This window comes from Haliotis rufescens, unplaced genomic scaffold, assembly GCF_023055435.1.
Source record: "Haliotis rufescens isolate VD_foot unplaced genomic scaffold, xgHalRufe1.0.p SCAF_9, whole genome shotgun sequence".
Taxonomy (NCBI): Eukaryota; Metazoa; Mollusca; class Gastropoda; order Lepetellida; family Haliotidae; genus Haliotis; species Haliotis rufescens.
The window spans coordinates 9849511-9862435 of NW_025964383.1; the positions used below are offsets into that span (position 1 = coordinate 9849511).

At 40.4% G+C, this 12925-nt stretch overlaps 1 protein-coding gene across 2 annotated transcripts; it reads left to right on the top strand.

The window, feature by feature from the left end:
* The first annotated feature begins 5649 nt into the window (after window positions 1-5649).
* LOC124148598 (monocarboxylate transporter 3-like) lies at window positions 5650-10578 on the top strand. 2 transcript variants are annotated; one of them, XM_046519771.2, is made up of 6 exons: window positions 5650-6147; window positions 6866-7160; window positions 7368-7511; window positions 8071-8217; window positions 8501-9583; window positions 10253-10578. In XM_046519771.2, the coding sequence occupies exons 2-6, from the start codon at window positions 6887-6889 to the stop codon at window positions 10420-10422; spliced, it is 1818 nt and encodes a 605-aa protein (XP_046375727.2). In that variant the 5' UTR covers window positions 5650-6147; window positions 6866-6886; the 3' UTR covers window positions 10423-10578. The 2 variants fall into 2 exon arrangements, with proteins under 2 accessions (XP_046375727.2, XP_048247428.1); XM_048391471.1 differs by lacking the exon at window positions 5650-6147 and adding an exon at window positions 6530-6593.
* The last annotated feature ends 2347 nt before the right edge of the window (window positions 10579-12925 follow it).

Sequence of the window (12925 nt, forward strand, 5' to 3'; positions counted from 1 at the left end):
GTGATTGCGACGATAATGGGTGATATGACACGGTGTCTACCTTTCAGAACTTTCAGACAATCCCGTAGGACCCCGGCCGGCACAGGAATCCATATTGGACGGGAACCCATATTGGGATAGGTTTCGTGCACGTGACTATCACGAGAGACAGCACAATCTAACGGCAGTCGTGAACCTCATCCACTATGTTCCAATTGTTTCCGCTTGCTTTTGTCATCATGTCAAAGTGACTGCATACTTTCCGCTGTGGAGTGAATAACCTGTCTTTATAAACAGCCGTCGTTTTATTCCAACTACATTTGGAGGGGTCTGGCCTCGGTTTTCACGGTTTTCAATGAATTCATACAATATCTCTACTCCTCTGCATGAAGTTCTTAGTAGTAAGCGGAGACTTAGTCTTTGGGGGGAATTGAGGACAACATGGTCTCACTTTTCCAGAACATTTATCAAACATTAATTGATAAATAAACAAAAATTAAATAGTAAACGGAATACGTGGTCTGACATCACAAACACAACGTTATCCGAGCTTCCAGACAACCATAATCTTAACATTCAGGAGAAAATCGAAGCTCAATCTCCAAGAATTGCCGTCGAGCAGCACATCCTGCTCGAGGGCGTCTATACTCAAGCAATCAAAATATACCAGTGGCAGACTACTTGAAGATTTACATGAAGTTAGACATGTTATACAAGTTTACGCGTAGAAATAAAAATGGTGCCGATACTCATTTAACGGGCGGAGGTTAAGTAGTTAAAGGATTAAGCAATTAATTGTATTAGCTTTGTATGAATAGTTACGGCATAGGCATAAAAACGCATTGCCAAATATGGTTTTATTGCCGTAGAATCAAACGAATGATACACAGAAATACGTCATATGAACGTGAGGCCACACGCATTACATAGTTTATATAGCAGTATTTCTAATGTCGATCTGGAGACATTGGCTGAAACGAAACGTTCTGTGGTCCAAGGGAGGTAACTCCAAGTTACTTTTAATCATCTGATATTGTGTATAGATTGGTTTACGGACGCAATGTGACACATGAATAGTTGTAATTCACAATCATAAATATTGAATTTGCATATTTGTATTAATTCAAGTCTGGGCGGGTGAGGTCAACATAAACAGAATTACGTCTGAATTATTCTGAAGCCCAAACCAAAGAACTTCGCCACAAAGAATCACTAAAAAATGTGAGATCGTCGATAAACCGCCATTTGCGATACATTGTCAGATACGTTGATATTGTTAGTGACAAACAGTTTAGACCAACCAATGACCACCATGGGAAACTAAAATTCATTGCTGAAAATAGGCTGTCGCGACCAACGGAACATACACTCTTCAAAAAAGAAACGCACAGGTAGTATGGCGTTTATTGAACCTGACTACACAAACCATCTGGTATATAAATTGGATATATGCTATTGGAAAATGTTGATGGCCTGATATTCGACAAACGGTGCGTCAAAACGCAGCCATTGTCGATATCCAATGTCTTAAACGGCGTTGTTTTCACATTTGATCAAAAGTCGTCATGGAGGAAAACAGTAAAGCAAAATGCACGTGCACGTTATGGCATTCGTAACTCGGCAAAATAAGCCAATAATTTGTCATTCAATTGTCAACATTTTTTTCAACTTCGAAAATGCCGAGACTCAGCGCTGCCGATCGGAACATCGCCATAGGACGTATCAAAAGAGGGGAATCGCAGTCTTCTGTTGCACGCCACTTCAACGCCCACCACAATACCATTTGCCGCCTTTGGGCCCGATACACACAGTTCAATTCCACTGCAAACCGTCCGAGAACAGGCCGACCAAGAGTTGCCACCCCTGCACAGGATCGCTTTATTCGACTGTTCAACCTACGTCATCGCAATGTCACAGCTGCGGAGACCGCAGGACGCATCACTGGTTTGAGGAGGATATCGGACCAGACGGTCAGGAACCATCTTCGCGAGTCTGGAATCCGACCCAGAAGACCAGTTTCGTCCCTGCAACAGATCCGTCGACAGCGACGCTTGCGTTGGTGCCATACCTTACATCCTTGGAATTTGAGAAACTGGAGACGAGTGTGGTTTAGCGATGAATCACGATTTCGTCTTCACCGGCGAGATGGAAGACAACGTGTTATCGTCGTCGAAATGAGCGTCTTGCCCCACATTGTGTACGTGATTTCGACAATGTCGGTGGCGTTAGTGTCATGGTGTGGGGGCGGGGGGCCACATTCTACACCACGAGATCTGACTTGGTTGTGGTTCAGGTAGATTTGACAGCAAATCGCTACATGAATCAAATTCTTCAACCTCACATTCACCAATCATTGACCACAAAAGGGAGCTGTCAACAGGACAACGCCCCGCCGCACACAGCTCGTGTCACGGTAGAGTCCTACCATAATGCCAACATCAACGTTTTGCTCTGACCATCGAGATCTCAAGATCTCAACCGAATCGAACACCTCTTGGATGAACTCTATGTACGTGAACGTCAGAAGACGCCGCAGACACCCCCACAACTGGCCAACGCGTTACAAGCAGAACTTACAAAATTCGTCAACTTATCCATCCACAGTGCCAAGGAGATGCAGGGCCGTAATTGCTGCCCGTGGCGGTCACACGAGATACTGAGTTCAGCGCAACCTTGTGGCCTAATGTGACATGACAATGAACAGTTTTCAATGCCTTTGTACAAGGACAACATGTGACTATAGAGCTCCAAAATTTCATATTTGTATCTATGATACTAAATGAAAAATATCGACTTTATTAGGTACAATATATTTACTAAAAGTCTACCCGTGCGTTTCTTGTTTTGAAGAGTGTAAAGATATAATCCCACCGGCATATTTACAACACATACCTTCATTCAACCAAATATCCAGTTATCCTCCGGTACCATCCATATCACAATGGGCATAACATTTCACAAACAACACTAAACAAGAATTCACTCCTCTTCAGAATCGACGAGACTAGTGACGAGTATGCACTCTGACTCTGAAACAGAAATATTGTCCGTGTGATTCTTCGAAGTGATGAAGCAGCATCAGATCAGCTGATGTACACTACCGGCAATGTCATTGCTTGCCCGTCGAGCCCCTGCGCCTTTTTTTGTCAATAAAACATAATCCATCTGCCGAACTACTGTTTACCCACTGTCAAAAGAGGCAATTGCAAAGTCAAATCTTGAAAACACTTGATACTCTGACATACAATGCAGGTTGTACACTGAACACCGAGCCACAAGCATTCAAACAATGAGTAATGCTGATTTACACAAATCACTGACTGTGTCCCATTTAGATATACACAAATCACTGACTTTGTCCCATGTAGACCTACACATATCACTCAATGTCCAATTAAGATCTCCATAATTAACTGACAATGGCCCATTTATATCTACATAAATCACTGACTATATATGTTCCGTTTCCACACAAATCATACATTCTAATACTAACAACCTGTCACATGACATGTCATTCGGTGGAAAATTCAAGCGACTTGTCACACATACAGACTAAATAGGTCTTCAGCAACCCATGCTTGCCGTAAACGGCGACTATGCCTGTCGTAAGAGGCGACTAAGTGGATCGGTTGGTCAGGCTCGCTGACATCCTCGCTAATTTCGTGGATCGATGCTACATTCTCTGGTCCAGACTCGATTATTTACAGACCGCCGTCATACAGCTGGAATGATGCTGACTGCGGCGTTAAACAACCAACCAATCAACCAACCAACCAACCAACCAACCAACCAACCTAGTGATGAAAGGTTCATCAACAAATGAAATTTTGCTTGCCTGTGTGCAATTGCAAGGGATTCACATCATGACATTATCCCGTGAGCGGGCAGCTAATCCGTTTGTCCGTATTATAAAATATGTATGTGAATAACTAATTACTTGCTTTTAATGTGGTGTGATGCTTTATCAATACAGATTATTGAAGGCACTGACCAGGAAGTTAAAATACCGTAAAATACTGGCTATTATGCACAACCACCACTAGCTAAAGTGATGACGTAAATCCTGTTTGGGTATCCTGCACCGTGCTGAGGCACTGTAAGTCCCCATGATCCCTAGCGAGGTGGCCTAGTCGCTATATGGCTGAAACAATGACATGAACGTTCATATGTATTAGCCTGATGAGCATTACCAATAGTTTGCTTGTCAGAAACGCTCCAGGTTCGTAATCCCTCCTGAGACGTTACGTCGTTTCAAAGCAGACGCAGCTGATTTTGTTGAGGGATTTATAACCATGGATGAGTCTTGGAATCTCCACTATCGGTTGGTTGGTTGGTTGGTTTGTTGTTTAACGCCGCATTCAGCAATATTCCAGCTATATGACGGCGGTCTGTAAATAATCGAGTCTGGACCAGACAATCCAGTGATTAATATCATGAGCATCGATCCACGCAATTGGGATCGATGACATGCATCAACCATGTCAGCGAGCCTGACCACCCGATCCCGTTAGTCACCTTTTACGACAAGCATAGTCACCTTTTACGGCAAGTATGGGTTGCTGACGACCTATTCTACCTCGGAATCTTCACGGGACCAACTATAGGACAGAGACTCAACAACAGTCAAAGCAGTAGAAAGTCAAACGTATCCTCCTCCTCCGAAGGAAAATCCTGTTCCATATGTATACATTTTACACTTATTCCGTATAATATTTTAACAAGCAAACACATCAATTTATTCATTTGTTGGTTTGACGTGATTTTCTTGTCGGATTGAATCCTCTATGATTCTCGGTTCATACAAGCGATAGACCGAATGACATCAAATATGTCTTTAGAACGAACTGAATCAGACAGGTTGAATAATATCATACTTTTTATAATACTTTCGGACATCCTAAATATTATGCTCTGCATACAACATAAAACAAAAGAATTGATTAGTTATGTATACGTGTACATAATACATTTATACCAGTCCTTCCGTGAGAAAACAGTAAACTGTGATGTTCTTGTGTATTATTTATATCCTTGAATGACAAATAACTAAGCTCATGTGAGTGAGTGAGTGAGTAAGTGAGTGTTCATTTTAAATGCCTTCATTTGAAGAAGCGGAACAATTTTGTACTTACTTAAGGTGAGTGAGTGATTAAGTAAGTGACTTAGTGAGTGCGCAGGTGAGTGGGTGAGTGAGTGAGAGCGTGCGCGCGCGCGTGCGTGCGTGCGTGCGTGTTTGCGTAAGTTTTGGCTCTCGCAGCTATTAGCAAAAATAACTGTTCATTTCAATGCCTGAAACCACACTGTTCATTTGAAGAAGCAGAAGAATATTAAACTTAGTAAAGGGGATTGCGTGCGCTAGTGAGTGAGAGAGTGATGGTTGTCGCCACTGTTAGCTATATTCCGGCAACATGATGGCGGTGGAATTTGAAAGGCTCCACAAGTTGCATCTATATGGCGGAATCGAGCCCGGTCAGTCATGCACGACTGTGTTTACCACTAGGCTACGCCACCGACCTACACGTGGATATAAGTTGGACGTCGTGCTTTGTAAAAGCCAGCTCTCATTGATTGAGAAAAATTGCTGAGTCAGTGGGAACACTCTTTCCTGACACAACGTGTAATGTTTGCTCAATAACTGGGACTAAAAGATAGGGTTGAATTTAGATATCTAGGTCGCTAACTGGGCTGCTGTCAACATGCAAGCGTTGTGGACAATACGTGTTGTGGACCGTAAAATGTGTTTATTGGCAAACATATATTCATTTGATTAACTGTGTGCAAGTATAATGGTCAAATAGGTTGTAATTGTGAGGAAAGCGTGTTTTTCTATTAAAAATGACCCGAAACGTGACGTTTCACTTTCACATATGTGAACATGTATTTGAGCATGTGTTCAAGGAGGTACACTTGATCTCATGTTTCAACAGATAGCGCCCTCTACCAACCACCTGGATACAAGCCACGCGGACTGCTATTGTTAATCATACATTTGCATATTAATACGCTCAAAGTTACACGTCAAAATAACACCGGATTTTTTTTCTGTGGAAACACAACCAAATGGCTTCGTCATGTAGGTCCTGATAAGGCCTCGAAATACAACTGTTGGCAACTGTTGGAGGGTGTATTCATTAGGAACTTGTACCTTGGTCTCCTCCGTAGTGGGTGAGTTTTAACGTTATTGTCCAGTTTTACACTCTCCTCTTGTCTGTAAATCACTTTATTCCTGACGGACATATTACATGAAACGAACGTTAGGGAATTGTTGGTTTCGTGTTGCATTCAGCAATATTTCAGCTGTAGGTCGGCGTTGTGGAAATAATCGGGTCTGGACCAGACAATCCAAAGACTGAGATCATGACCATCACCTGCTTGCGCGGGGGGACGGGAGGGGGGGGGGGGGGGGGGGGGGGGTTGAATGACTCGGTCAAAACATTTGGAGTTCATTCGCCTTTTATCGCCTGCATTAACTCAGGTCAACATGTTTGTCCTCGGTCGGCGCGCCCTGAATGCATACCGTATCTTCGTTGTGAGGTTTGTGAACGGGGAAAGAGATTGCAGAACCATCGTGTAGTAGCTGAGAGCAGTTGTGGAGACATTTATGCCAGCCAGTAACATGTTTTTTATCGTCGTAGTGAGACATTGCCTGACATAGTTAATTTATAATATTCTAGTTTCATTGTAGGTGTCACTTAATACAGTGAGATGTATTATTCTTTCCAATTGCAAGCCAAACTCTTGTGTTACCTGACATCGTATTTTCAATGTAACAATTGATATCATTAGAATAGTGATAAGTTTAGTATAATAAAGTGATCCTTGGCTTGTAACCTACTTCGGTAACTATTTAATTATCTATATTCACTGCAAATCTTGTTTCTAGACACTATCACCAGCGATTAAAATGTCGCAGGATGGAAGAGGACAGATGGAATCAGTTCTTGATGACGACAAAAGTAATTTCAAAACAAAGTCAGGAGAAGACTCATCGGATGGAAATAATAAACACATTCCACTGTCTTCAGCGACAAAAGGGGATGATTCAGGAGATGTTGAGGATAGACTGTTGGGGGGTGGAGGTGACGGAGGTGATGGTGGAGCAGTGGAAGGTAGTGCACAACCTGAAGAAGATGACGGTCTTCCCATCGACCACGGTTGGGCGTGGGTGGTATTAGCAGGTGACCTTAAGTACACACACCTTCGTATTAAAGGATGGTAAAATGATAAGTCTGAATTTAACGCGAATGGTGACATGTCTCTATGATATGATAATGATAGGTAAGAGAACTGAGGTAATGCTTAATTTCGTTATGCAGCAGAATCGGTAAAGCATTTATTTGTTTGAAGAAATATTTTGTTTTACTCATGAAGTCCTACTATTTCAGGTAGTGTTCTGAATGTGTTTATGATGGTGGGATATGGCAAAGCCATCGCCATATTCTTTGTGGCGTACCTGAAGGAATTCGAGGCATCTGCTGCAACAACAACTCTATTCATGGGAGTTATGGCAGGAACGTTCAGCTTATCGTGTATGTAATTTATTCACTTAGAGACCGATCATTTCATTTTACCAAAAGGAAATTGTATTAACTGGACATGGTGATTGTACTGAAGAAACAGTATTGTGAAAATATGTTCAAGAGAAAAGAATTGAATGTTTTGAAGTGGTGATCTAAAAGATATTCTGTCTCTCACAAAAACTCCCAGTTGCCTTCCAACATCCCCTTGACATCAACTGTAGAATTGACTCCTCACAAGGCTTTAAATTCCCCCTAATGATACAATATAAGTTCATTCGATGAGTGTGATTTCATAATCAAGGCATCATTTTCAGTTTGGGTTGTGAGTATGGTAAATCACATTTAAGAAATAATATAGCAAGTTGTTCAATGCATGTGTTCTGATGCCATGTGGTGTGTTACATCCGTAAATTGAATATTTCAAAACAGTTTTATAATTAGATCATATACAATAATTGCTAATTTCGTAATCAAAGTAATAACAACTGACATGCAATATTTTGAATGCGTACATTTTATCAAAAGACTATATTCTATTTGGCTACCTGGCCAAATTGTGTTTTTACAGCACTCTTTTCCATGAACGTGATTCTACAATTGATTGGAGAGAGGAAAACTGTTATCATCGGTGGGACAATAGCAGTTATAGGAATGCTGACAGCCGTGTTCGCTACCAGTATTACATACCTAATCTGCACACACAGCATTCTCATTGGTGGGTACATAATGAAATTAAATAATAGTTAATAGTAAAGGGCATATTTTTTATTAGAATACCGGTTAGAAATTCCAACATCTGAGGTAAACGGATGGAGAGTTGATCAATTGTTTTGCATTAGCAGTGGTAACATATGGCCAGTATATGTTTTTACTACAAGACATAATTTGTTTAGAGAGCAGTTTTGTTTGAGTTATTGACACAGAGTTCGTGGTTTAGTTCCTGGTAGTTTGGTGAATACAATAAACTAAGTTTTCAAGTTTTATGGATTTCATTTTAGGTATAGGTCATTCCATGATTCACGGCCCCGCACTGGTACTGATCGGAAAGTACTTCAAGAAGAGAAGAGCCATTGCAACAGCAGTTGCCATGTCTGGCATCAGTTTGGGGGGCAGTGTCTTCCCACCTCTAGCCAACTTCCTACTGAATGAATATGGAGTCAGAGGAAGTATGTTGATCCTCACAGGGCTGACAATGAACGTGTGGGTCGGGGCAGCCCTGTTTAGACCATTAAGTTATTTTCAAAAGAAGGCAGCAAAGAACAGATCAGTCATGAATAAAGAACATGGAGATGGAGATGATGATGTTGCTAAAGACTCTTCTGTAAAGATGGCTGTTGATGACTCTGGTGGAAACAATGCAGGGCTCTGTGACAGTCAAATGGACACAGACAAAGAAAAGGTTGTTAATAAAAGAAACAGACCTGATTCGGCTATTAGCTTTGGATCACAAATAGATGAACATTCCGAATGTCAACTAAGAATGTATAAAAGCAACCCTGATTTGACATCAATGTCATTGGTGGATATACGAGAGGTTCATCCACAATATGCTGACGATCAACAAGAAACACGGCTACACAAAAGTGCGTGCATGCATGTTAAACAAGCTTTCGCAGCATTTGACTTTTCCTTGTTCAAACAACCAATGTTTCAGCTGATTGCAGCATTTTCTCATTTTGGTATAGTGTTTACATTAGCAGGAGCATACCTTCCTGTCCTAGCAAATGAAAAAGGCATTCCACCAACAGAGGCAGCCTTTTTGTTGACTATTGCAGGTGTGCTTGATTTCTGCGGTAGACTTGCACTCGGATTCGTGGCTGATCTCAAATACATCAAAATCAATCATTTGATGGCTATTGGAATAGTAATATCTGGAACAGTGGCTCAATTCGCCTCTTTTTACAACACGTACGCACTTTTCATCGTATTCTCCGTGCTTGCCGGGATATTTGGCAGTTTTTATAATTGCCTGATTCCTATTGCCATTGTTGAGTTTATGGGACTGAAACACATGGCCAAAGTTCTTGGATTTATATCTGTGTTTCATGGACTTGCCATGTGTCTAACACATCCAATCATGGGTAAGTCTTCCAGCCACTTTGCATCTAATGTACAAATGATTATTTCCGCATTCATATATCAGGTGTCATTTATATTGTAGATGATGCATTTCTGTGTGAATAAGACTTTCATTAATACATTCAATGCTAAATTGTTTAAAAAATGATCATGCGTTTATAACATACAGGAAACTGTGGGTGTGCAAACATTTCAACTTAAAGAATGTTTGGTTTATCGAAATATTATAATGTTAGTTTAGAGGTTAATGCTAATCAGTTGATAATTTATAATGATCGAGTATAGTCATGCGTTTTTTACCAATAGTCCAGCACGATCACGGCAGGGATCATCAGAACTAACTTCACACATTGTATTCATGTTGGGAACGAACGGCGTTAACGCTTTAACTACCAGGCTATCGCTCCATCCTAATAAGTTATAAGTCAGATTGATCATGTGATTTGCATGTATGATGTATTGATACGTTTTATGTTTCCTGTAACCAGTAAGTAATCGATTTTAAAAGCAACTGCTTGGTTTCGCGTCTTCACAGATACTGCAACTTAATTTGTGATCAGAAATAGCAAATTATAAGATATATAGTTATATAATTTGAAATATTTCACTTTTTGACTAAAATTCTAAGAAAATGTTTGAAAACATTACTCATGCTAAAACATTTCTTGCAGGGGCAATCCGTGACCTGACTGGCTCGTACAACTTGTGCTTTAACTATATTGGAATATGCAACTATATCTGTGCCATATTGCTTCTGTGCATACCACTAGTCACAAAGAAGACACCAACGACACCAAAAGCAAAGGAATTGGAAGAAGGCCAACCACTGAAAAATGACTGAGATTGAATATTTTAAGAGTGGTTAGTGTGTGTCCATTCATCGAAATACTAGTACACATTCGTGTATAGAGTTGTGCAGCCACTGGTGTGTTGTGTTTGTGTACCGCAACATATTGGAACAATGTCGTAAACATTGTGTATAAAATAGACATGTGTCGTTTTGTTTTTCGTGTGGACCATTGGAAACACCAAAAGATTATTTTCTGAAGACCGAAAAGTGAAGCGATTGTGATCCTCCCACGTTATGTTAAATTCTACCTGCGAATAGATAAGAAATTGATTACAGATATCATGTATTAGAAATGTAAATGTATTATGCGAGCCTTATGATATTTACGATACGTAAACATACAAGAGTAATAATATCCTTATCGTTGTTTAAGACATAATTTCACTGACTGAAGTAATGTTAGAAACCGCGAATATGATATTTGAGTGAACCGCCCATTTATCATATTGTGCCTTAATGATTAGCAGCCCTGTTTGTCAACAGAAACACCAATATACGGGAAAGACTGCTTTGAACAATAGTTCAGTTATCAGCCTAATATGGAAGAGAAGTGACCTTTGTAGACGCCTACCAATCAGGAGAAACCTACGAAGGGCTCATATATGGTGGTGACAACCAAGTATCGCATGGGAGAAGTTTGGATTCGATAATACGGGCCGCTACTCTACATTGCGAATTATACTCCACCGGTCTGCCCGCGTCCTCTCTGAAAGCAGACACGTTGTGGACAAAGCAATAAAACTTGCTTCATTCACACGATCGAATATCAGGGTAGATAACAGATCTAGTGATGTAGGTCAGTTGTACGACGCGGCACAGAATTCCCTCTACGTCTCTTGCCTGTACGGGTATGTGCAATGTCAAGGAGATTAGCAGGTCAAGGGCAGCAGGGTGACCTCGTCAGTACATACCGGCTATGTCATCCCGTCTTGAAGAGAAAGCAGCTGGAGAGGAATTATTAGTGTTCATTCAAGCCACTGATGTTATAATCGTAAATGATTTAATGTATTTGATATTTAATAAGTTCGTTTTTTAACAATGTTTGACACTGAGTTTGCGAGGTAACGCAAAGAGATAATTTTTGAAGTTCACTATTTCTTAGAAACTGAAAAACCTGTTGTGTGACTGTACAATCGGGGCCGTTCGTCTGGGGCTGCTTGTGTCTTGCAAATATAACGCTCACGACTCGATTTATAGTCTATGGTTCTGTCATGTGAGTTTGCGACTATTGATATTTGCTGACATAAGTAGCTATCATAGGTTCGTGTTAATGTATGGGTGGAGCTAAAGTGAAACAGGGTCCTAAGGTGTTATTGCCAAGCGATTCGATCATTTAACACCGTTTCTTTATGCATGTATACCACAGTATAAATAGTATAGGACAAGGCTGTATATCACGTTATGATGATACTCCTTTTTAACATTTGTAAAGAAGAAATGAAAATAGTTTTATTGAATGAATCGCTATTGATATTACGAGATCGAATCGATAACCCACTAACGAACCCACACGATATAAAATGTATTATTAGTTCTGAAAAGCAAATGACAATATTTTCATTTTTTGTTTGTTTCATCTTCTTCTATATATTCCTGTTCACACAACAACACGTTTAGTTTTCTAAAGGTATTTAAACGTGCCGGAAATCTATTATCGTGGGTTCGAGTCCCAAATTCATCATGATTATGTTCGAGGTTTGTCTGCACCATGCCCGTGCTCGTGGTGGTCAACGTCTATAATCTGCATCACTTCGAGCTTCCCGTTAAATTAAGCTGACACGCTGTCATATAAATGTACAAAGCATTGTTAAACCGAACTCATTCATGTTTCTTCTTTGAAGGTGTAAGAAACGGTGATGAATGAATGTGTGAATGGTGTTTTACGCCGCAGCCATATTCAAGCTATATCATTGTGTCATTGAAGCAGGCTGAAAGTAGTTCTGGCCTAAAGTATTAATTAACTCAATTGAAGTGTTAACGGTATTTCTTTCCGATAAATAAAGTATTCATCACTAGATACACAATACAAACTGATATGTCATAATCGATGAGACATAAATTTAAGAGTAAGAAGTAGCCGATGCATTATTTACTGAGTTGAGGGAAAGTCATTTGTACAAAAGATGCAGATAGCTTGGGAGATCGGTGAACTATGACATGCAATGGTAGCAAACGTGTTTATTTCAGTCAATCAATCGGGACGGCCTTCGGAATGCAAAACATGAGCGTCATGTGTATTCAGTCTCACTGTTTACCTACTGTACGAAATATTGATTTTAAACAAACATTTCGGTCTCTTATCTTAAGACACATCAAGTTCGCACAGTGCAGTGTCCCTGCTAATCTCGTAGTGTGTTTACTAGCCTATGGTTTATTGTTATATTGCATGGGGGGGGAGGGCATAATGTCCATATTCATTTTTAGCGCTAATGTTTTCATCCACGATGATATCGATTGTTGTATTGCTGAATGGAAAAGGTCTTTATCCACCTTG

What these genes read in the sequence shown, in the direction of transcription:
- LOC124148598 (XM_046519771.2), top strand. Translation starts at nt 6,887, where the DNA reads ATGTCGCAGGATGGAAGAGGACAGATGGAATCAGTTCTTGATGACGAC. An exon ending in CACACACAGCATTCTCATTG is followed by an intron (nt 8,218 to 8,500) that starts GTGGGTACATAA and finishes ATTTCATTTTAG; the next exon opens with GTATAGGTCATTCCATGATT. An exon ending in TCTAACACATCCAATCATGG is followed by an intron (nt 9,584 to 10,252) that starts GTAAGTCTTCCA and finishes CATTTCTTGCAG; the next exon opens with GGGCAATCCGTGACCTGACT.